The sequence below is a fragment of the Acinonyx jubatus genome, chromosome C1, assembly GCF_027475565.1.
Source record: "Acinonyx jubatus isolate Ajub_Pintada_27869175 chromosome C1, VMU_Ajub_asm_v1.0, whole genome shotgun sequence".
Classification (NCBI taxonomy): Eukaryota; Metazoa; Chordata; class Mammalia; order Carnivora; family Felidae; genus Acinonyx; species Acinonyx jubatus.
This window is the reverse complement of record NC_069381.1, coordinates 119,808,977-119,836,148: the sequence shown is the minus strand read 5'-3', so window position 1 is coordinate 119,836,148 and position 27,172 is coordinate 119,808,977. Positions and strand designations below refer to the sequence as shown.

Here is a 27,172-nt window from a genome sequence, read left to right as displayed (position 1 = left end):
AGAAAGCAGTGGAATGCATTTTTAAAGGACCAGAAGAAAAACAGTGTAAACTCGAAGTCTATGTCCTATGAAAATAACTTTCAAACATGAAGACAGACATTTACAGATGAGTAAAAACTGAGATAATTCATCACAAGTAGATCTGTATAAATAACATCAAATTAAGTTATTCAGTCTGAAAAAAAAAATAGCACCAGATGGAAACTCAAGTCTAAATGAAGGAAAGAAAGGTGCCAAAAATGGTAAATATGTGAGTAAAATAAAAATGTCTTCTAGTTTTTTTATATATTCTAAAAGGTAATTGATAATTTAAGTAAATCAAAACTATCAAACTAAAAGGCTTGTACACAGCAAAAGAAATAGTCAAGAAAATTGAAAAGCCGGCCTATGCAATGGAAGAATATATTTGCAAATCATATATCTGATGAGGAGTTAAGTCTGAAATCTATAATGATCTCATATAACTCAATAGCAAATTAAAACAAAAACAAAAAAATCTAATAATCTCATTTAAAAATGGACAAAGGACCTGAATAGACATTTTTCCAAAGAAGATATTCAAATAGCCAACAGGTATATGAGAAGATGCTCGGCATCACTAATCATTAGGGAAATTCAGTCAAAACCACAATGAACCTTACACTTGTTAGCATGGCTATTATCAAAAAGACAAGAGATAAATAGAATCAGGGCGATGGAGAAAGGGAATCCTGTGCACTGTGGTAGGAATGTATATTGGTACAGTCACTATGGAAAACAGTATGGCAGATATAAATTAAAAGTAAAACTGCTGTATGATCTAGCAATTCAACCTCTGGGCATGTATCTCAAGGAAACGAAATCATTATTCCAAGGCCTCTTTGTCAGCCCATGTTCATTGCAGCATCATTTAAAATAGCCAAAACACGGGGTAAATATGTCCATCAGTGGATGGATGGATAAAAAATGTCACACACACATACACACACACACCACACTGGAATAACTATTCAGCCATAAAAAATAAAGAAATCCTACAATTTGTGACAACAGGGAGGGAACTTGAGGGCATTTATTCTAAATGAGGTAAGTCAGACGGAGAAAGACAAATACAGTATGATCTCACTTGTATGTGTATTGAAAAAAAATTAGAGAAAAAGAGATTGTTTGCAAAGGGGAGGGTGCGGGTGGGAGTGGGGAAACCGGGTGAAGGTGGTTAAAAGATACAAACTTCCAGTTACAAGATAAGTAAGTTCTGGGGAAGTAATGTACAACATAATTATGATAGTTAACAATACTTTATTGTATATTTGAAAGTAGCTACGAGAATAAATCTTAAAAGTTCTTATCACAAGGAGAAAAAATGCAGTTACGTGGGGTAATGGATAGTAACTAAACTTGTGGTAACCACTTCATAATATATACATATATGAAGTCATTATGTTGTATACCTTAAACTTATACAATGTTCTATGTCAATTATATCTCAATAAAACTGGATAAAAAGGAATAAATTTTATAATTTCTACAATCTCCAGAGAGTGGAGAAGGAAGGAAACTTTTCAGTTCATTTTGTAAGCATAGTATAATCCTCTTAACAAAACGAGGCAAGGCCATATGAGAGAACACTTTAGACTGATGTCTCATGCACGTATATACAAAAAATTCCTTAAACATATTAACATATCAACTGTGGCAATATAGAGAATTGTGCACTGTGACTAAATGGGGTTTATTTTGGTAATTTATGATTGGTTTAATATTGAAAAACAATCAGTGTAATTCATTATTTTAATAGAAGGAAAGAATTAAAATAAACAGTTATCTCAATAGTTAAAAAAAACAGTTGACAAAATTCATCACTCATTCATGATAACTTCAACATAAATGAATAGAAAAAAAATTTTCAATTTGATAAAGGATACCCACAAAATACCCCAATAAATAGACTCTATGGTAAAACATTTTCCTTAGTTATCTTAATACCAGCAATAAGGTAAGGATATACATTCTCACTCTGTTATTCAAACTTTATTAGAGATTCTAACCAGAGTAACTTGGTGAGGAATAAATAACATGGTGATTGGTAAGGAAGAAGTAAAATTCTATTTGTGGATGGCATTATTGCATAAATAAAAAGTAAGAAATCTACAAAAAAAGACTAGAGTGGGTCATAATTCACAAATCAGTGTACCAGTTTAAATTATTTGTTCAATTTCCTGATTTTTATTATTTTTCTATAAATAAATGTGAGTATATAGGATACTGTAATTTTCTTGAACACTTACTGAATTATTTAGGGGCAAATGGATATAATGACTCAAAATTTCTGTTAAGTTGTTTAGAAAAAGTATATTTTTAACATTCAGTTGATTTTGAAAAAATATATTTTTTGCCCTCTTTTCAAATGGTTTAAGAACAGGAGAGAGATATAATAATAAAGCAAATGGAACAAAATAGGAATTAATGAGGGATATGTCTAAAGGCTGTGCAAATGTTTCTTGAACTGGTCTTTTAACTTCTCTGTAAGATTGTATTTTTTTCAAAATAAGGATTTGAGAAGCATCAAAATGTGTTTCTAGATTCATAGTATTACAATGAGAAAAAATGCCACTAAAATCTTTAAAACATTAAATACATAAGGATAAATTTAACAAATAGCGTGCAAAATCCTCATATTGAAAACTACATTTTTGAAAGGCATTAAGGATGACCTAAATAAATAAAAGATATGCCACATGTTTGAGCTGAAAGGCTTAATATTGTAGATGGCATCCTCCTCGAAGTGAACTGTAGTTTCAATACAATACAAATTCCCAGCAGATTGATCAATTGATCTATCTATCTAGTCGAAACAGATAAGCTGTTTCTGAATGTATATGGAAGTGCAAAAGACCCAATGAGCTATACAATCTTGTTAAAAAAACCAACAGTGCTGGAGAAGTTGCACTACTGGATTTCAGGATTAACTGGAAGCCACAGAAACTGAGAGATGATAGTGGAGGCATAAGGACACACAGACAGATCAACTGAATTGACTGATAAGAGTTTCCGGAAATAGATATCCTATTTGTATGGTCTGTCGATTTTTATCAGAGGTGCCAAAACAATCCAAAGGGGGAAAATGATTCTGGAACAATCAATAACCAAAGGAAAAATACAGTGGTATTTAACATCATGTACCATATTCTAAAATTAATTTGAGATAAATTACAGTCCTAAATCTAAGAGATAATACTGTCAATCTTCTAGGTAAAAATATGAGATATAACTTAGTTATACCGAAGAGGCAAAAAGCCATTAATCATAAAAGAAAAAATAATACATTAGGCATCATCAAACTTAGAAAGTTTTCAACAAAGTCACCATTAAGAAACAGCCACAGGGGTGCCTAAGTGGCTGAGTGGCCTCCGACTCTTGGTTCTGGCACAGGTTTGTGAGATGAAGCCCCACATAGGGCTCTGTGCTGAGAGCTGCTTGGGACTCTTTCTCTCCCTCTCTGCCCCTCTGCTTCTCTCTCTTTCTCTCTCTCTCTCAAAAATAAATATAAAAAAGAAAAGAAAGAGACACAGACACAGAATAGGAGAAAATATTTTGCAAAATGTGTTATCACACAAATATATGCATCTCAATAATGAAAAGACAGACCAATTAAAAAGATCAAAATGTGAACAGAAATGTATAAGGAAGTTATAAATTCATGAAGAAATATTCAACATTATTAGACATTAGGAAAATATAGATTAAATCATAATAAAATAGCACTACATACCATTAGAATGACTAAAATTAAAACAACAAAAAGGTGACATTAACTATTGAGGAGGATGTAGAAAATTTCAGTTCTTATTCTTTTTCTTTTTTCTTTTTGCCATTAGTCTATTTTTTGGTTTTGTTTTTTTTAATTTTTTTTTAAATTTACATCCAAATTAGTTAGCGTACAGTGCAACATGATTTCAGGAGTAGATTCTTTAATGCCCCTTACCCATTAGGCCCATTCCCCCCCCCCAACCCCTCCAGTAACCCTCAGTTTGTTCTCCATATTTATGAGTCTCCCTGTTTTTATATTACTTTTGCTTCCCTTCCCTTATGTTCATCTGTTTGGTCTCTTAAAGTCCTCATATGAGTGAAGTCATATGATTTTTGTCTTTCTCTGACTAATTTCACTTAGCATAATACCCTCCAGTTCCATCCATGTAGTTGCAAATGGCAAGATTTCCTTCTTTTTGATTGCTGAGTAATTCTCCATTGTGTATGTGTGTGTGTGTGTGTGTGTGTGTATACACACACACACACACACACACACACACATACACACACACCACATCTTCTTTATCCATTCATCTACCGATGGACATTTGGGCTTTTTCCATACTTTGGCTATTGTCCATAGCACTACTATAAGAACATTGGGGTGCATGTGGCCCTTTGAAACAGCATACCTGTATCCCTTGGATAAATACCTAGTAGTGCAATTGCTGGGGTGTAGGGAAGTTCTATTTTTAATTTTTTGAGGAACCTCCATACTGTTTTTCAGAGTGGCTGCACCAGCTTGCATTCCCACCAACAATGCAAAAGGGATCTTCTTTCTCTGCATCCTCGCCAACATCTATTGTTGGCCTGAGTTGTTAATGTTAGGCATTCTGACAGGTGTAAGGAGGTATCTCATTGTGGTTTTGATTTGTATTTCCCTGATGATGAGTGATGTTGAGCATTTTTCCATGTGTCGGTTGGCCATCTGGATGTCTTCTTTGGAGAAGCATCTATTCATGTCTTTTGCCCATTTGTTTACTGGATTATTTGTTTTTTGGGTGTTGAGTTTGATAAGTTCTTTATAGATTTTGGATACTAACCCTTTATTCGATATGTCGTTTGCAAATATCTTCTCCCATTCTGTTGGTTGCCTTTTAGTTTTGATGATTGTTTCCTTCGCTGTGCAAAAGTTTTTTTTTTATTTTGATGAGGTCCAGTAGTTCATTTTTGCTTTTGTTTTCCTTGCCTCTGGAGACGTGGTAAGAAGTTGCTGTGGCCAAGATCAAAGAGGTTTTTGCCTGCTTTCTCCTCGAGGATTTTGATGGCTTCTTGTCTTACATTTAGGTCTTTCATCCATTTTGAGTTTATTTTTGTGTGTTGTGTAAGAAAGTGGTCCAGGTTCTTTCTTCTGCATGTTGCTGTCCAGTTTTCGCAGCACCACTTGCTGAAGAGACTGTATTAATTCCATTGGATATTCTTTCCTGCTTTGTCAAACATTAGTTGGCCCTACATTTGTGGGTCCATTTCTTGGTTCTCTATTCTGTTCCATTGATCTGAGTGTCTATTCTTGTGCCAGTTCCAAACTGTCTTCATCATTACAGCTTTGTAGTATAGCTTGAAGTGCGGGATTGTGATGCCTCCTGCTTTGGTTGTCTTTTTCAAGATTGCTTTGGCTTTCAGGGTCTTTGGTTCTATGCAAATTTTAGGATTATTTGTTCTAGCTCTGTGAAGAATGCTGGTTTTATTTTGATAGGGATTGCATTGAGTATGTAGATTGTTTTGGGTAGTATCGACATTTTAACAATATTTGTTCTTCCTGTCCATGTGCATGGAATCTTTCACCATTTTTTTGTATCTTCAATTTCTTTCATAAGCTTTCTATAGTTTTCAGTGTATAGATTTTTCACCTCTTTGGTTAGATTTATTCCTAGGTATTTAATGGTTTAGTTCTTATTCTTCATGAGAAGAAGTGTAAGATGATACAACTACTTTAAAAAATGATTTTGCAAGTTCAAGTAAAATTAAATGTACATATATAAACATATATATATTATAGTGTATATTATGTATATGGATGAATGTGTGTATGTGTATATGTGTGTGTGTGTGTGTGTGTGTGTGTACCCATGCACGCGCGCGCGCACACACACACACACATATATCCAATAGCTCCATTCCTAGATATTTGGACAAGAAATAAAAACCTGTGTCCACAAAAGGATGTGTAAAAAAAAACAACTTTAGAGATGATTCATTTATCGTAGCTAAAAACTAGAAGCTATCAAATTATCCATTAACAAGGAATAGATAAACAAAATGTGCCATATCTGCACAACAGAATTCTGCTTGAAAATTCAAAAAGAAACAGAATACTGATATGCCCAAAAAATATGAGTGAATCTCAAAACATAGTGTGACAAAAGTCCCTCTTAGAAGAATATATAATATATAATTTCAGTAATCTGAACTTCTAACACAGGTGAAATTAATGGGGAAAGAGTTCAGAAGAGTGACCACCTTTTTGGAACCTCTAGGAAGGAGCACAAGAGAATGTGTGAGGAAGTGAAAAGACCTTGTATCTTTATGGGAAGTAAATATATTTGTCAAAACTCATCGCTTATACTGGAGATCTGTACATTTCACTATATGCAAATTATACTCCAATATTTTTAAAACATAATTTTTAAATGGTCTATAAAAGAGAAAAGAGGAAGAAACTTATCTTTGGAGTGATGAGCATAGATGTGTAGATTAAGTTTGATGTGTCAACCATGTACTTACTGGCTTTGGCTAATGCTCTTTACATATAGCTTATATTTATTAGAAATATTGCAATCAACCTCTTTCATCTGATTGGCTTATAGACAGACTAAGATCTCACCATTCATTTGTTAAGGTGTTCTAGACGATTTCTTATTCAGCTGATTGCTAAATGATTTAGAAATTGGCATGTGTATATTCTAGTTAGAGAAAGCGTGTCATCTTTTCTATATAATAATAAGCTATATAGGCAATGTCAAGAATGTATCAAAATGCTTCAGTAGAAAATAGATATAGGAACTGTATCATACTGATTTGGTACCTTATTGATATTCTATTTCTCATCCATCAATGGAGTTAAATAAAAGTTTTACTCTCTGCTGGAACTGAAATAAGACAAATGCATGTGAAACTTTAGACTTTCATGAATTCTAAAAAAAATTAGTAATGCTTTGGGGTGCCTGGGTTCAATTGGTTAAGTATCTAACTCTTCATTTGGGCTCATGTTCTGATCTCACAGTTCGGGAGACTGAGCCCTGCGTTGGGCTCCACACTGACAGCACAGTACCTGCTTGGGATTCTGGCGGTCTCTCTCTCTCTCTCTCTCTCTCTCTCTCTCTCTGTGTGTGTGCCCCTTTCCCATTCTCACTGTTGCTCTCTCTCTCAAATAAACAAATAAATAAACAAACATTACAAAAATTTTAATAAATAAACTTATTAAAAAGGGGCATTGATATATTTTTGTGTGTGTATGTTTTATAGATAGCAAGGTGCAGGAGGTGCAAATAGAAAATCAAGGAATAATTTAGTTAGATGTTTCCTCAATATCCACATGTAGAAAAATCTATTAATAAATAAAAACAGGCCCTGAAAATAGAAAGTGATTGATTTTAATGTAATAATAATATGGCTTTAAAAGAGAAAACTGGTAAAAAAAAACATTATAAATAATTATTAATAACAATTTAAAGTGAATACTTCTGCATATTGATAAAATTTATAATATATTGTGATTTTATTTTCTTCATTTAAATACCTTTAGTATAGACTTACTTTTCTAGAATACAAGATTTTCATAAATTACTGTATGTAAAGAGTACTAATAAAATTTATTTTATCTACACATATTTAACTTGAGATTAAGTTAATCTAGTTTTGCTCTGTGAAATAATGACCTCAGTTCTGATCATTTGCAAGATAATTTTAATGGAACATAAAATTTTGTCATTTCAAATTTTTAATTCTTTTTCCTTAAGAAAAGAAAATGACTATGAAGGAGAGTGCATTGAATGTTAAAAGAACATCTACCTTTTCATTTCATTGTTGGCAGTTAGCCCAGTTCTTTTGAAGGACTTAATAATTTTGTTTCCTGATGATGCCTAGAGGTGAAAAGAGACAGTGCCTAGTGGTTCAAAACAGTTTGAATGAGGTAATCAAACAGCACTGGAAAATGATCTTCTATCCGTGGTGACATACTACTGGGAATTCTAAAGGAGTTCACCAAAGAAAAGATTTTATAATTAAATTATCATTTAATCCCAATTCTGTACTTATTCATTCATTTTAAGTCAGTAGTGACAATGGGATCTCTCATGGTATTTCATCAGTTGAAGAGAGAAAAAAAAATAATACCTTAAGGATAATGTGTAAAAGAAGTTAAATTGATGCATGCACATTTTGGTGTTTAGATGCTTCATGGAGTTCATTGTTTCTTTTCAGAAATATGAGATGACATCAGATACGTGGCTCTCCAAACAGGTACGGCACAGGAGGTTGCTTTATGTTGCATTTTGGCCATTGTGCTCATTCTATTTATCCAGTGGCTGTATAATAATATTCTCTCAAAAGTTACCTCAGTAATATGACTTTAAGGCTTTGCTATGTTTGGCTAAGTGAATCTTTTCCATTAAAATATTTATGACTTGGCCTTTCTGTGACATCATTTATGAAAAGGCTAGTTCCTTTTTTTTTTTTTTAAAGAAGGTAAGTTACAAAGTAACTACTAGGATCCATTTTCAGGATCATTCATATAAGTAAACTTTTGTGTAGATGAAAGAGGAAAAAGTTGTGACCCATTAAAGCTGGAAATTGTCAGTATTGTTCAAATTTCCCAGAAGATTGACCAAACCTCCACATATATTGGGTATGTGGACATTGTTTAGATAGATGCTTCTTTCCTTAGATGTATCCTAGATCATGATGCTAGTTTGTGACATACTTGGGGCTGGAATCCAGACCACAATAGAATAACTACTAAATGTCCCCACAACATGGTCTCATACCAGACATTTCAGAAGGAAACACAAGCAGAGTATCCAAATATGGCTGAACCCATTTTACTACTGACTCCATTACTGTTTTTTTCTTTCCTTTTCTTCCCTTTTTTTTTGCAAAAGGAAGTGTTTTGTTTGGTTTGCTTTTGATTTTTGTTCTTTGCAGTGATCTTTTATATTCTCTCCTGAAGTGTCATACACATCTATGGTTTCAGTGACCACCCAGGTATTGAGACCTCTAGATGTATAGCTCTGCGCAGCTCACTTGGCTGAGTTCACAAACATCCAAATTCATGCTTGGAAACTTCTCCTAAGTCTGTAAAAGTAACTGCACACTCCACAGGTCCACAGTGGACATATTCCCCTTCTAGTGACTATATACATTCTTTTCATCATAGGAGTCAAGGACATAATTACCCATCCAGCTATTAAAAATTGGAAACCTAGCAGTCGTTCTTAAACTTTTTCCCATTCTTTTCTGCACATATTATTCATCACCAAGTTCTTCAATTTTACATCAGAAGATCTCAAGTCAATTTACTTTACTCCAATTCACAAACAGCATCCAGGATCAATCTGCTGGTACTGCAGCACCTCTCTCACTGCTAAACACTCAACCCCTCGGGCACACGCCAGTCTGTTCGCCACACTGCAGGCTGGCTGAGGGACCTGTGCACAGCATGCATTTTGGTGCCTCTAGCCACGTCACTGTCACACTCCCCCTCTCACAACTGGAATGATTCTTGTTGATTCCTTCTCCACTGTGGCACATTAGCACTCATACTCCAAGGTTTGGTATGAACCTTTCCTCTGAACAGAATTCTCTCAACTACTTTCTTTTGTGAAGCCTGATCATTTTTCAAACCTCAGCTTAAATCACCCACTTAAAAAGTCACCTCCTCCAACCACCATAACCAAATCCCATTTCTTAATAAGAGTTATTTGAAAGTCAAGTGTAATCTTTTTTGTGATACTTACACAATTATTTCTGTGAACTTTTTCCTAAATTCACAAGGGCAGGAGGAATATTCATCTTTTGTTTCCGATTATAAACTAAATGCCTAATACAGAGTCTGGTTATAACAAAATTTCCATAAATACTTGGTGAATAAATAAAAAGGTCTGTAAATAAGCTAAAACTTTTCTTGTTTGAAGCATAGGCATACCAAATCTACAGCTAGATAGATAAATAGATATTAATATGGACTACTTAATCTTCATGAAATTGGAGGAAAAAACCCAACTTTGGTCTTATAGTCAGTAATGGACTTTCTTAAGTTAGATACTGAAAATAATAACAATGAGAAACAACATCATAATGGATATTGATATATTCTGAATTGTACTGTATTATTAAACCTATTTTGCTATCATTTTTATTGCCAGTGACATTCATAATAGTCTGACATGTATCAACATAATGTATGCTCTTTTGGAATTATGTTATCTACATTTTAAATCCAAAATTTATGAATGTTTAATAGAAACTTTTTTTAAAGCAAAGAAACTAGTTATCAATTATTCAGTAAAAAAAAAATGCAGGTGGTAGTTTGTCAGAGTTGAGGTTTTCTCTAGAAGCTCTTAGGTAATTTTATAAAATATTTAAAATTTGATGAAATTTAAAGTATGACACTGATAGTATTGAGATGAACCAAATTTCTAAGACAACTAGGAATTAAGTATAATCATCATATGCTCACTTTCTGGATAGTAGGAAGAACAGAGAGAATGTGGCCTGGCTTTCAAGAGGCTTGTGATAACCCATATACAAAACTATTGGTCAAGAAATAGAGTTTGGTATCCCCAATCCATTGTTCTGTGTGTCATAAACATTGACTTGCTTACAATCATAAAAGTAGACAGTGAAATTGGCTCCATTTCCATTATTTGATTCTAGGAAAAGGTTGGCATAGAGCCCTATTTATATGTAGATATTGCCTCATGGTGAAGGGTTTTAAGCCCAGCAATGCATTTAGGAATATAGTCTCCATCTGCTCCTTTGCTGAACCATTTATAAGGCATTAGAATTGGAAAGGGCTTGGGGGGGTGGGGTGGACAAATATAAAAAGGAGAATTCTCAGATAATCCTGTACCTTAAAAAGGCAATTTACTTTTGGAGCAAATCACAAGGAGAGAATAGGGAAGGAGCTGATAAGCTTGAGCAAATGTGGATAGAATGATATATATATAACAAATATTTTGCCTGTTGTAAACATGCATTCATCTATCCAATTATGAGTTGGACACCTACTGGGTCCTAGGCAATAAAGCTAAAAAGATAAAATTATAAACTTAGTTTAATTATTACTTGCCTAGTGAAAGAAGCCAACCATATAATAGAATGCATTGAATGTCATGATAGAGATAAATACAGTGTAATTGTTAGAATCTCTAAGGAGAGATTTCTTAACTACGAGACACGCTCTAACCAGGGAAATTTGGTAATGGTTTCTGTTCCTTGAGTTTAAGAAAAAAAAAGAGTAAGATTCAGTACAAAAAGCAAAACAAAAACGTTGTTCCAAGCAGAAGATGTTTCATGTACAAAGGCAAAAGAGAGATTCCAGAGGGCAAGAGAGGGAACCTACAGAATTATTGACTCTATCATAGTTGAAAGATGTGATTCACTCAGGTATCTTGTCAGTATTTATTATATAACCAGCAATGCAATGTTTTCATCCTTGAACTGTATATTCCTTCAGTTTTACATTTTTACATATGTCATATATTTTCATGAGTGTCCATGAAGTAGAGAAGAAAAATATTAGCCTTATATCTCTATCAAGGGAGGTTCTCACTAATAAAGCTGAAACCAGACTCTTGAGATTATGAAAATAGTTACTAATTTACTTATTCAAGTAAAATAAGTAAATAATTATTAAGGACAATTTATATAACAGTCATTATCTAGGTGCTGGAGGTAGAGCAGTGAAGAATTCAAGGGTCCTCCCTCATGGAGTTTACATTCCTGAGGAACTTCACCTACTTGCCTATCTACTTTCCCACCTGCATACATACAAGCATATACAAAAAAAATGCATACCTACCTGAAATAAAATATGTTGGATACTGTTAGGTACTATGGAAAAAAAAACAGAAGTAGGTAAAAGGAGATGAGGGATTCAGACAGAATTGGCTGATCTGGCTTCTAAGATCACCCTCTGTATGGGGTAATGGGAAAACACCTCACTGTTAAGGTGATACAGAGCCAAGATATGAAAGAGATAAAAGAAAGAACCAGGCAGAATAAAAAGTGCAAAGGCCCTGGAGCAGGATCATGCACAATGAGGAAGCAGGAGAATGAAAGGAGATGAGATCAGAAAGAGAGTGGAGGGCCAGATCATCTGAAAGGGTTTATAGGGCATTTTAAAGACCTGCAAAAAAAGTAACCATAGCAAAAGTCTTTCTTTTACCGGATGTATAATCACTGTCACTAATCCAACAGGAAAGAACTGAATGTTTTTCAGACAAATCCATTTTCTTAATGTTTCCCCTGGAGCAAAAAGAAAGCAGTCTATATGCATAGCTTCCATCATTTAATTTTCAGAAAATAATTCTATTGATGTAACATGCCACTTAGAGCTTAATTAAAAAATCATCAAATGGGCATTTGTATTTGTGTAGTTTTGGAGGGGTGAACAGTGAAGATGGGAAGTTTGAATTAAATGATTTTCAATGGATTCCTTCCAATTTTGCAGCCTTTTAATTTCAGAGTTTCAGTACATTTATATATGCATCAACAGAAATGTATGTTCAAGTAACTAGAGTGGCTGGGTGAAATATTTCAGAAAAAAAATATATTAGATATTGTTTGGTTTTTGTAAGCCAGTCATTAAAGAATTTGTTCTGGTAGAGTCAAAACAAAGAGACAGAAAGGACATTGATGGTGCTTCCAGGGAGTGGGGTAGGGAGGAATGGGAAGTTACTGTTTAATGGACACAGTTTCTAGTTGGGACACATGAAAATTTTCTGAAGATAGATGGTGGTGGTGCATTCACATTATTTTTAAAATAATTTGACCGTTTTGCAAACAAAAGTCCAATACCATCTTGATGTCATCACGTGCACTTCTGTTTTTAGAATGAGGAGCCAGTGTTTTCTAGAGACGGCAGCACATTCTTTATGACAGTTCCTGTTAAGCAAGGGGGCCGTGGAGAATTTCACCACATAGCGATGTTTCTTGTCCAGGTACGTGCTGGCTCCTTTCTGTGTTTGGTTTCATTGCTGTCATACTCACGAAGGTACAATTCTTAGGGCATATTCTGAACCTACAGTTAATGCCTGTGAAATCCAGGCATACATTTAACCCAAGGACTAAGTTCTAGAAAGAGGATCCCCCTCCATAACTATAAATTCAAACTGTCCTTTCCCATATAATAGTCTCAACACTCAAGAGAATTTAGTGAGCCATAATATATGCTAAGAGACTTGGGCCTTGGATTAGAGAGAATTGAATACATGAAAATTACCCAACCCCTACTTTCAGAGATTGGAGGACAATTTAGAGAAAATTTTTCATTCAACAAATATGTATATTCCCTATTTTGTGTAAGCAGTATTTTCAAGGTGCTATAAATGTTTTAAATATTTGAAGCAAACTAATTTCTGGGGCACCTGGGGGGCTCAGTTGGTTAAGTGTCTGACTCTTGCTTTAGGCTCAGGTCAGGATCTCACCGTTCATAAGTTTAAGCCCTAGGTTGGGCTCCACACTGTCAGTTGCAGCATCAGAATACTTGGTATTCTTTCTTTCTCTCTCTGGCCCTCCCCCTCGGATGTGCTCAGTTTCTCTCTTTCAAAATACATAAACGTAAATGAATGAATGAATGAATGAATGAGTGAGTGAATAAATAAATAAATGCTTGAAGCATACTAAATGTCCATCAAAAACTGAATACTTGAATACTTTATGGTAACCCCCCCACAAGGAAACACAATGCATATTTGAATAACCAGGATAAAATGTATTGTCAATGACACAGAGTCTGTGCTATATTTTATAGACTTTCCAATAAAAATAAGGAAAGGGGTTATTTTTCTTTTAAATTCCAAATGAGTTAGCAGACCATACAGTTTTATCCAATTATTTAAAAATGGGAGAATTCACAAATGGTTTAAATGTGACAAGGTTAATGAGTCAATTTGAATGTAATGGTCAATAACAAACATTCAGGAGAACTGGTTTCCTTCAAAATCAAATAAACAAACATCCTAGTCTCAGGCAAAAGATAATTTATAAAGGCAAAGGATGTGGATAAACTGGAATCTTCTATGAGAGTTTACAAACAAACTAGCCAAGAATCAATTTCACACTTACAAAATATAGAGTAAATATAAATGTGCCAAAAGATCCCTAAACAACCTGGCTACATTTATGTTGTTAGAACCTTCACAAGCCTTGTGCAAATTCTCAAACTTTTATCATAATCTATATACATATTTATGTGCAGCAGCTCAGTGCCTTTAATTCTCAAAATCTTATGTCGGTAGTTTAAAATTTAACACATGTCTAAGTTCTGTACCTATTAAAACAACTGCCATGACTTTAATTTGAATTAAAGCCAGAATAAGTAATTTGGAACATATATAATTTTCACAATAAAGATGTAGATTAATTTTCATAGTATATCATTTAAGTTGGAAAAATAGGTTATAGACTAATCTATAATATCTCATTTATGTTTGAAATAAATGTATCTATATATGCCTAAACTTTTTGATGATTTTATATGTATTAAAATGATTATATCAGACAGCACTAAGGGGGCTATTTTTTTTTTATGTAAACTGGAAGAAGTTTCACTAGCAAATTATTCTACCTGATTAACTTTTGCTAGCTAATTATAAATTTTGTTATCATAAATACTAGATCTTTTGGTCAAAAATAATATATCACACTATAAGGGTGGGTACGGGGCTCAAACCCACTAAACGCAAATGTTAACACTGTGACATTTTATTAAATTTTTAATGTTTATTTTTGGGAAGGAAAGAGAGACAGAGAAGCAAGGGAGGAGCAGAGAAAAAAAGGGAGACACAGAATCTGAAGCAGGCTCCAGGCTCCGAGCTGTCAGCAATAGAGCCTGATGCGGGGCTTGAACTCACAAACCTCGAGATCATGACCTGAGCTAAAGTCAGACACTCAACTGACTGAGCCACCCAGGCACCCCATTTTATTAAATTTTTAAACCACAGTATTTTATATTCACAAAACTGTGTGAAAACCCAGGTTGTCCAAATTGCATACAAATTGTAAATACAGCAAATGATAGGGAAAGATGTATAATACACCATTATATATACAATTCCAAGAAGACAATCTATTTAACAAATTGAGAGAAATAGTGTCTTTTAAAAAGTGTTGGATTGGAAGGGAATGGGAGGTGCTAATGCTGGCCTGTAGGAATTGAGACATTTCTTTATAAACAGAAGTTTCTTTATAAGCCTTGGGAAGAAATACCTTCTTCCCCCAATCAAAACAGCCTGACATGCAGTCTAATTCATTATTCCTGAAGTGTTCAGAACAACTTCATAGAGTAGATGTGTCTACTTTGTTCCTCTTCTATATGAAGATTATAACAAAGCTTTCATTGAAGTAGAAAAGATTTTGATGTATTCCGGTTGCAGTTCAGAGAATTTGTGGCTTGCCTCAATGAGAAATAAACATGACTGCACTATTATTTATGGATGTTTTGGCAATGTGGATAAAATTAATCTACTTTGTTAATGAGTTAGAGGTCAGTGGTTAGATAAATGTTAAGTTATACCTAAGTTTATACACAGACACAATCTTAGTTTGAATTCCTTTCCCTCAAAAAAAAAGTTTTTAAAGTTTTTATTTATTTTTGAGAGAGAGGGAGAGAAAGAGAGAGCATGAGAAGGGGAGGGGCAGAGAGAGAGGGAGACACAGAATCTGAAGCAGGTTCCAGGCTCCAAGCTGTCAGCACAGAGCTTGATGCGGGGCTTGAACCCACTAAATGCAAGATCATGACCAGAGCTGAAGTCAGATGCTTAACCAACTGAGCCACCCAGGTGCCCCCACCTCAATTTTTTTAAATAGTTTACAAAAAAGATCTTTTAAGAATCCTCTAAATTATGATATTGACACATATATATGCTATGAAAATCTTAGAATTCGAAGCTGAATTAACTCATTTAAAATCAAACACAGTCTCCTCACCTCACACATCACACTGTAAATAAATTTGTATATATAGGTATTTCTAATTCCTTTTAACATTGAAAAATATTTAATTTTCTTTTGAATATTGCAATCAAAGCACATGTATGGATTTGTAGTATTTAAAGAATAATGTATAAGAATTCTTATATTATTTATTATATTCTTAATGTTTAATATTAGTCTGCAATGTCATTTTAATAGCTGTTCAACATTCTGCCAAATAGGTTTAGTATACTCTATTTAAATGAATCAATTTTAATCAGCATTAAAGTTACTCTAATTTTGATATGAGAAATTACTCAGAGGTAAACATTCATATGCATAAGTATTTATTTATGATTATTACCACAAAAATATATTTTAAGATATCAGAGATATGTAGGCAAAGTGTATGTGTACATACGTTTTTAAGTTTTGCTATGGAGTGGCAAATTGGCTCTCCAAAAATAGTGTAATAACTTAGAGTCTAAATAGTAATGCATATACCAACATTGATGACTTTTTACACTCTTTCTTCCTTGACCTGCTGCCAGTGAGAAGGAATGACGAGAACAGAGTTTGACAGCCAACCAGCAGGATGGGCACCCTTTGATGCTTAGATATATTTGAGAGCTTCCTCACTGACTGAAAATGTATTTATCTGTATGAAGTATCTCACTAAATGAAGTTAGTAATTTTCTCCAAACATTTTTCTCTCTTTGACAATGAGTAGGTAGATGGAAACTATTAATTGGAGACCAGGCTATAAAATTAGCCTTTCAGGCTATTTTCGCTAAGAGGGTGATGGTTGTCATTACAGATATTTTAGTATTTATTTTTCTCATTTACAAAGGCATTCCTTACTAATTTCAAAAAATAAAATTAGAGGGGCGCCTGGGTGGCTCAGTCGGTTAAGCGTCCGACTTCGGCTCAGGTCATGATCTCATGGTCCGTGAGTTTGAGCCCTGCGTCGGGCTCTGTGCTGACAGCTCGGAGCCTGGAGCCTGTTTCAGATTCTGTGTCTCCCTCTCTCTGACCCTCCCCCGTTCATGCTCTGTCTCTCTCTGTCTCAAAAATAAATAAACGTTAAAAAAAAAAAAAAAAACTAGAAAGAATTTATGTTTCCCTCCTTTTAGACAAGATTATAATTTTATGTTAACTATAGAATTTCATAGTTTAAGTTCTAATTATAAAGCATACTTTTCCCATAATGCTACATAATTTTGAGAAACAGTTCTTTAGAAGATTAATATTTAGTTGACTGGATGTAGATAGTTAACCAGTATAATTCAGTGTTTAATTCAGTGGCAATTTGTTGTAACTATATCTGTCACTGTACAAAAAGCTAGTTTATATTATGGATCCTTTATTTAGTTTTGATTAACAGACCTGGAGTTCCTGCATCAAAAGTAAGATATTTGTAAACTCATATATATATGCATACACACACATATAAACTCATACATATACACATATACGTGTGTGTGTATATATATATGTGTATATAAAATTTATTTCTAGATTACTTTCCATATGAATATGTGATAACAGAATTTCTCTACTTTCATAAGTTACCTTAAAGATAATATGAATAAAAATAAAACTGGCTTTTCTAAAAATCTATAAAGTAATTGCTCTTTTGAGTAAAATATACACTGTGCAGTATTAATATCAGTTTATGTGGTTCTTGAGTCACACAATGATGCAAAACTTCTTTCCCTCAGAACATTAGACTTGCAATTGCTTCACAAGTTTTCTCCTGCCTCTCTCTCCATAGCAATCCTTATATAGACCTTTAACTTCTGAATTGCCTTGTCTGGAGCTCTAATATGCTGCATTCGCTGTAATGCAGGCTGCAGTTAAGTAAAAAGGTTTTTGCCAAAGACATGGCTACCTTTTTTCTCTCAGATATGGAGTAAGCAGAGTTTCAATCATGCTAAGTGGTTCAGATTCATAAATGAAAGGAACTGCCCTGTCATCTTCCTAAATTGTGTTAAATGAAAAATTATATATGTTGGTGAATCCATTCTCTTTCTCTACGCAGCAATACAAAGTTTTGCTCATGAGAACTGATGATTTCACTTGGAACAATTTTAAATGCCATTATTCATTACAAAAACTGTAGAAAATGGCATGGCCCCAATTCACAATTCTATCACCTAATCAACCCAATAAATTTTTTTTCATTAAATTTCACTGCTGTATCTGATTAGGACACTGTCTGAAAACAATTAGCTCACCTCGTGTGATAAATAGTAAATTATAGCATGCTATTTTAAGCACTATATCACTTATTTAGAAGCTGTAGAAATTAAACAGAATTTAATATAAGAAATTTGAATGAACAGTGTGTAATCAGGTAAAAAGCACATATATTATGAAATTTTCACTGATATCAATCTTCCAAATTTTTAAATAGAAATACAAGATTAATATTTAACTTATTCTAAGTAAGAGAAAATCTCTACCAGTTTGAGGAGAGGTAATCTGATTTCTAATGGTGTCTAATACCTTATTCTCAAATTTTATTTGGCAATAAAACACTTGATCTGCATCCTAGATTTCCATCCCACTAATGAATGAAAATCATTAGTTGTATCGCCATTTAGTCTAAAATTAAAAGTGAAATATGAGTTTAAAGTACATTGTCATGTTGCCCTTGGCAAAAGTCCACTATTTTTTCATATTTATCATCATTTTTTTGTATTCTACCAAGTTAATATAATAGAGACCATGGTTGCATGGAAAGAATTATTACTGCACAGTGAGAATGATTCTTCTTTCCTCTTTGTTCAGTTTTCTTAGCTGCGATTATCTTTGGAAAGTGGACTGAAAACTAACTGAGATACAGACACCCCTCGGGAAGATTAGTCAAGTTCCTTGATATTTATTTTGAACTCACTGTATGAGCCATCTACCATATTTTGATTTGTATTAGGATTATTTACCTCCAGTCCAGATCAAATGTAATATGCTCACTGATGCAATATAATCTGATATGCAGTCATGGAGAATAGTTGAGTCTTACGACTATAACTGTAGAACTATAAAAGACAGGCTATGCTCTTATATGTGAAATGAAGTTGCACTTATTCCTCAGCCCAGATTTGCCCTCGTGGATATAAAGTGAGCAAAGCAATTACAGATGCTTGAAGTGAAATCTAAAAAGTGTGAGGTTGTTGTTAAGGCTTCCAACAAGAAAACTTTTGGTCCTAAGTTAGAAGAAAAATATTTTTATGCTGGATGCATCATTGAAATGAATAATGTGTCATTTTTAATATTGGGTACACTGTGTTCAGACATTGTCTCAAAGCATTGAGTTTTGTTCATGATAACTTGTACTTTTTAATTTTTTTAAGTGTTTTTTTAAGTTTATTAATTTGAGAGAGAGAGAAAGAGAGACTGTGAGCAGGGGAGGGGCAAAGAGAGAGGGAGAGAGAGAGAGTCCCAAGCAGGCTCTACACTGTCAGTGCAGAGCCCCATTTAGGGCTCAAACTCACGAACCATGGGATCATGACCTGCACTGAAATCAAGAGTCAAACTTAATTGTTTGCTTAACCGACTGAGCCAGCCAGGCTCCCCACTCATGATCACGTTTAATGTGGACATTCTTCTATCCTTGAATACATACCTACAAATAACAAAATTTTCTGAAAAAATGGAGAAAATATAATCAAGGTAGAAATCTTGAAACCAAGGCATCTCTAGATATGTTCAAATAATAGAGCACAATTTCTGTACCTTTCAATGTTTTGAGATATTGTTCATCTTAAAATTGGGCACCAAAGATGCATTAAAACCTTAAGCTGTTAGGGACGCCTGGGTGGCTCAGTTGGTTAGGCGTCCGACTTCAGCTCAGGTCATGATCTCGCGGTCCGTGAGTTCGAGCCCCGCGTCGGGCTCTGGGCTGATGGCTCAGAGCCTGGAGTCTGCTTCCAATTCTGTGTCTCCCTCTCTCTCTGCCCCTCCCCCGTTCATGCTCTGTCTCTCTCTGTCTCAAAAATAAATAAAACGTTAAAAAAAAAACAAAAACAAAAACCTTAAGCTGTTAGTATTCTGTCCTTGGCTCATTCAAAGCAAGGTCTGATAATGACTACTGGAATCCACAGTTATAATCAAGAAATCATAGGTTTGGGGTGTCTGGCTGGTTCAGTCGGTTAAGTATTCTACTCTTGGATTTTTGTTCAGGTCATGATCCAATAGTTCGTGAGTTCAAGCCCTGCATGGGACTCTGCACTCACAATGCAGAGCCTTCTTGGGGATTCTCTGTCTCCTTTCTCTCTGACCCTCCCCTACTCATGGCTTTCTTTCACTCTCTCTTTCAAAAAATAAATCAACCTAAAAAAAAAGTGTAAGTTACACAAAGGAGGCAGAACTGCATATTTAAACTGTATTTTAAAATACTATTAACTTTATGTCAACAAATTTGAGAACCTGAATGAAATAAATAAATTCTAAAATAAAAAACAAACATATTTAAGAAACAATGTGATTGTCCCATAATATTAAGGAAATGGAACAGCATTTTATTTATTTATTAATTTTTTTTCCAATGTTTACTTATTTTTGGGACAGAGAGAGACAGAGCATGAACGGGGGAGGGGCAGAGAGAGAGGGAGACACAGAATCGGAAACAGGCTCCAGGCTCTGAGCCATCAGCTCAGAGCCTGACGCGGGGCTCGAACTCACAGACAGCGAGATCGTGACCTGGCTGAAGTCGGACGCTTAACCGACTGTGCCACCCAGGCGCCCCAAGGAACGGCATTTTAAAACAGTGTTTTCAGGGGCGCCTGGGTGACTCTGTAGGTTAAGGGTCAAATTTCAGCTCAGGGCATGATCTCGCAGTTCGTGAATTCGAGCCCCATGTCCGGCTCTGTGCTGACAGCTCAGAGCCTGGAGCCTGCTTCAGATTTTCTGTCTCCCTCTCTCTCTCTGCCCCTCCCCTGCTCACACTCTGTATCTCTTTCTCTCTCTCTCTCAAAAATAAATGAACATTAAAAAAAAAAATTAAACATTTTCACATCAAGTACAGGTGGTTTTGAAAACTGGGCTCTACCAAAATTCAAGAAGCATGCACTTAAAATGTATAGAAATATATTCAAAAAGGAGAAAAAGATGGAATATTTTTTGATACATTTAATGATACAGATATCATTTTATAACCAAAATCAAATGAAGACAGTATGGGAAAGGACAGTTTACAGGTCACTTAAGAACTTCTAAACCAAGTAGTGGCAAACTGAATTCTTCAATGGATTTAAAAAAATACTGTTATTTTTCACCGAAGAATGCTGTTTGCTTAAAATTTAAATATCTATGATATAATTCACTGCATTTTCATCTACATGAAAAAATATAATCATCTTAATAGATGCAGAAACAGCCTCCAATAAATTCCACAAATCCATGTTCAAAAACCTTACAAATTTAGGAACAAAAACAATTTCTTTATGCTGATAAAGGCATTCACCAAAAGCTTAGGTTATATAGCATAGTCTATACCGTGGAACATTAGTTACACTCCTTTTAAAATTCAACATTGAAACTTTGTATATTGACAGATGGTAAGTAGACTTAACCTGGTGATCACTTCTTAATGTGTGCAATATTGAAGCACTATGATATACACTTGAAATTATAAGATATTTTATGTCAATTAAACCTAAAGCAAAAATAAATGAAATTAAAAAAAATAAAAGTTAGCACTGAGACAAGGAATCATAGTGAAGTACCTTGAATATGCACAAACCAAATATGATTTTTTTTAATACCACCTAAGAAAGAAAGAAAGAAACAAGCTTGACAGACCCATCTCTTGGAATATTGTGGAGAAGGGAAAGGTAGAAACTAGAAACTGGTGATAGAAATTAAGGACCCCCCAGGGAAAAAAATGTATATCTATATATATACACATATATATTAGCTACATATATATGTGTGTGTGTATATATATACACATATGTGTATATACACATATATGTGTATACACATACACACACACACATATATATGTAGCTAACATATATATACACATATACACACACACATATACATATACATATAGGCTGTCAGAAAACGCGTATCTACTCCTAATGGTGCTACCTTGGGGTGCTTGAGAAACAAGTTCTTAGGGTACTAGAGATAGCATTCCTTACGGATGCAGCTCCTTAGGGTACTAGTGATAGAAGTTTAGTGGCTCACCTAATCTTTCACCACTATTAGGCATCTATATCCTAGGAAATCCAAGATTTTCAGAAAGAAGAAAATATGGCTGGCAGTAGACATGCAGTTGCTATGTGAGGTAAAAAGAAAGTGAGAATAAAAAAAAATATTTAATAGAAAAAGCTACCCCTCTCCCAAAATCAACTATGAAGCAGAAGGATCCAGTAGTGTAATACTCCCCAAATAACTAAGTATCACTAAATAAGCACTTGTAGATATGAAATTATCAAATGTGAAATTCAAAACTCAGAAAAGCCTTCATAAAGTATAAAGAAAAGTTGTAACCCAAAAAGTAACAGATTTCAGGAAGAATATTGAAAAAAAAATAGTACAAAATCGTAAGAAACTAATGGAAAGATGACCAAGGGTAAATAAATATTGCCAAAAATATACTAGTGGTTATCAGGAAGAGAGATAAAAATAAATAAATGAAATAAAGTAGAGAGGATCACAAGTAGCTAAGACAGGGAAATAATATGCAACTGATATTTAATTGGGTTTCTTAAAGGAGAGAAACAGAAGACTGGAAGAAAGGCAACATTGAAACTATAATCCAGGGGCACCTGGGTAGCTCATTCAGTTGAGCCTCTGACTTTGGCTCAGGTCATCAACTTTGGGGTGCGTGAGGTCCAGCCTCGCGTCGGGTTTTGTTCTGACAGCTGAGAGCCTGGAGCCTGCTTCAAGATTCTGTGTCTCCCAGGGCACCTGGGTGGCTCAGTCAGTTGAGTGTCTGACTTCAGCTCATGTCATGAGATAACAGCTTGTGAGGCCGAGCCCTGTGTTGGGTTCTGTGCTGACAGCTCAGAGCCTAGAGCCTGCTTCGGATTCTGTGTCTCCCTCACTTTCTGTCCCCAACCCACTCGCATTCTGTCTCTGTCTCTCTCAACAATAAATAAACACTAAAAAAAAAAAAAAAGATTCTGTGTCTCCCTCTCCCTCTCTCTGTTCCTCCCCCGCTCGAACTCTCTCTCTCAAAAATAAATAAAGATTAAAGAAAATTAAAAACCATAATCCACAACAAATCAGAACAAAAGAAATGGTCAAGAAACAAAAGATAACTGTGAGAGGGATAAGAACATTATTGAAGTTGTTAATATAATGATAACATGTAAAACTAAAATAAAAACCTAGCACTGGATTTAAAAACATTTTTAAAAATTACTAAAAGACTTCCTACAAAAAAACTCATTAAGTATGACATCCATAATGAATATCTAAAATATGATGGAGGTTTTTAAAATAGTTTTATACAAGAGGTTTATAAAACAGTTATACCCAATAAATGTAATTTGGCTTAATTTATGTACTACAATTAAAAAAAGTTTTTCATATTGCTTCTTGAAATTCATGCAATTCAATCTTTTTGCAAAATACACATTTAAGAACAAAGGATTTAGAAAGGGTAAACCTAATGCTAGACAAGAGAATTTTCATGCCGCAAAGCATTAAGAAGACCAAAAGAAGATACTTTATAATGTTCAAGGGTGCAAATCACAAAGTATATTAGTTAAAAATGTATCCACATCTTGGATAGTATAGTCACCACCTTCATTAAGTAGATATGCACAAAAAGTACTTGATGTGAGGAAACTTCTTTTACCTTCCTCAGTCCAAAGTGAATTATATGATGTTCATATATATATATATACACACACACATACATATGTTCATATATACACACATATATTGTTATATATAATATATTGTGTTATTTTTATATTTTTATTATATTAACTATATTATTACATATAATATAGATTTTATTTTATAAATATAAATATATAAATATATAATTTTGAACACATCCAAATGAAGAAATTCTTTTTAAGTGTATAGGGAACACTGACAAAAGTTGAACATACATTAGTTATTTTAAAAGCTCAATAAGTTCTATAAATTAAAAATTACATGAAAGCATGCTGTGATTACAATGTAATACGCCTAGAAATCAAGAACTCCTAACAAATTTTCTGGCTAGAAACATTTTTAAAGCAAATCCAATTAAACAATTCCTTTGAAAAGTTCAAATTTGCAAAGTTATAAAACAGTAATAATAATAAGAGAATGAAAACACCTTTCAGAATCAGATGTCAGAAAAAAAATCATAGCTCTAAAAACCTATAAAAACTAAAATGGAAGTATGAAATTAAATGAGTTTAATTTCAGGTAGCAAATTATCAGCAAAATCCAACATAAGTCAGAAAGATGAAAATAAATTTGAAGCAGAAATGAGGTACATTATACAGTATATAGAAAGATGTAGAATAAATTTTAAAAAAGGAATGTTTTCTCCTTGAAAACACACACAGACACACACACACACACACATGCACACACACACAAAACATAAGCTGGCCCAATCAAGGAAAAAGGAGAAAGAAAACACATATAATTGGAAATGGCTGGTGGGAAATAACAGAGGACATTTCAGTAGATTTTGAGAGAGTATTTTGTAGAATTCTATGTCAACTAATTTGAAAATGTAGATGAAATGAACAATTTCATGAGGAAATACATTTAGCCAAAACTGCCCCAAGAGACACAGACAGCTCACATTGAGTCATGACAGAGAAGAAATGTAATGTCATTAAAGAGCTGCACCACAAAGGAGCACCAGGGCCCACGTGATTTTGTAAGAGAACCAGACATTCAAGGGTAATGCCAACACAGTTTGAATTATAAAGCCTACAGCATAGGCTTTCTTTATAGTTGTTATAAAAGCCTTTTGCAAAATTTCATACCAATTCCTGGTTTAAAAAAAAAATTAAAAGGACACCTGGGTGGCTCTGTCAATTAAGTGTCCAACTTTGGCTCAGGTCATGATGTCACGGTTCATGAGTTCAAGCCCTGCATTGGGCTCCCTGCTGACAGTGTGGAGCCTGCTTGGGATTCTCTTTCTCCCTCTCTCTCTGCCCCTCCTCTCTCTCTCTCTCTCTCTCTCTCTCTCTCTCCAAAATAAATATTTAAAAACTTAAAAATATAGGAATTGGAGGATAATTTCTTAATGTGATAAAACCTATATGCCTCAGTCCATAATCCAACAAAGTGGCATTCCCATTAAGCTCAGAAAGAAGGAAGGATGCACAGTATCTCCACATTTTTGTTTTGGACGTATTTGTGTAAATCAGATGAAAATAAACAACTACCCATAAGATTTGAAAAGTATTCAGTGAGATAGGATAGATATTTAGCATATGGAAATGAACAGTTGTTCCTATATGCTAACAATAACCATTTAGAGTGTATGGAATAGGAAGCCATTCACAATAGCAACAAAATATAAAATACTTAGTGACATAAGAAAATGAAATGTATTTGAGATATATATAAAATATATAAATGTGCAAAATGTACAAAACCTGTATGAGGACAATGTTAAAACATTCCTGAAAGACATAAAGTAGACTTGAACAAATGGGAAAATATCCCTGCTCTGTGATAAAATGAAGATCGTAAAGAGGTGAGTATTAATTATAAATTTTATATTATCCCAGTAAGAAATTCTAACAAGTTTTATATGTTTGAATGAGATAGGCTTATTTTTAGGTTCATTTAGAAAAATAAGTATGCAGTAATATCTGAGGAAATACCAAGACATATATATATATATATATATATATATATATATATATATATTTGTTATATATATATAACAAATATAAGATGTGTGTATGTGTATATATATATATACATATAAATATACTATATTTATACTATATATATACTATATATATATATAGTATATATATATACTATATATATACTATATATATAGTATATATATACATATATATACTATATATATAAAATAGATAAAAAAGACATATATATAACAAATATAAGACGTGTGTGTGTGTGTGTGTATATATATATACATATATATATATACTATATATATATACTATATATATATATAGTAGTATATATAGTATATATATATATAAAATAGAGATGGAACTTCAAAGTACTGGAAAAATGAATTTTTTTAATAAAATAGTTTTGGAAAAATTGAATATCATAAGGAAAAAGAAAAGTAGTTACGTACTACCACCATAATTCTAAAATGATCAGAAATCTAACTTTGAGAAATAAAACCTTACATGTACCAGGAGAAAACATCAATAAATTATTTGTAATCTTAGTTTGAAGAAAGCCTTTATACTATGCACCAATAGCCAGAGACAATATAAAAATACGATGGTAAATTTTATTACATAAAGATTAGAAGAATATTTTTGGTCTTTCATCCATTTTCAATTTATTTTTGTGTATGGTGTAAGAAAGTGGTCTAGCTTCATTCTTTTGCATGTTGCTGTCTAGTCCTCCCAGCACCATTTGCTAAAGAGACGGTCTTTTTTCCTCTGGATACCCTTTCTTGCTTTGTCCAAGATTAGTTGTCCATACATTTGTGAGTCCAATTCTGGGTTCTCTATTCTATTCCATTAGTTTGTATGTCTGTTTTTGTCCCAATACTATACTGGCTTGATGACTGCAGCTTTGTAGTATAGGCTAAAATCTGGGATTGGGATGCCTCCAGCTTTGGTTTTCTTTTTCAACACTACTTTGGTTATTCTGGGTCTTTTGTGGTTCCATACAAATTTTAGGATTGTGGTTCCATTACAAATTCTAGCTCTGAGAAGAATGCTGGTGCTATATTGATAGGGATTGCATTGTATGTGTAGATTGCTTTGGGTAATATGACATTTTAACAATATTTGTTCTTCCAACCCATGAGGATGGAATATTTTTTCCATTTCTTTGTATCTTCTTTAATTTCCTTCATAAGCTTTCTACAGTTTTCAGCATACAGATCTTTTACCTCTTTGGTTAGGTTTATTCCTAGGTTATTTTATGGTTCTTGGTGCAATTGTAAAGAGGATCTTCTGTCGCTGCATTATTAGTGTAGAGAAATGCAACAAATTTCTGCACGTTGATTCAATATCCTGCTACTTGGCTGAATTCAAAGACCTAAATATGAGCCAGGAAACCATCAAAATCCTAGAGGAGAAAACAGGCAACAGCTTCTTTG

General features: G+C 33.7%; 1 protein-coding gene across 2 annotated transcripts in view; it reads left to right on the top strand.

The window, feature by feature from the left end:
• DPP10 (dipeptidyl peptidase like 10) overlaps positions 1-27,172 on the top strand; it is a 635,980-nt gene that overhangs the window by 538,086 nt on the left and 70,722 nt on the right. For both annotated transcript variants that reach the window (XM_027055933.2, XM_027055935.2), the window contains exons 12-13: positions 8,212-8,250; positions 12,843-12,950. In XM_027055933.2, coding sequence (XP_026911734.1) covers positions 8,212-8,250; positions 12,843-12,950 — 147 coding nt within the window. The remainder of the gene's footprint in view (positions 1-8,211; positions 8,251-12,842; positions 12,951-27,172) is intronic.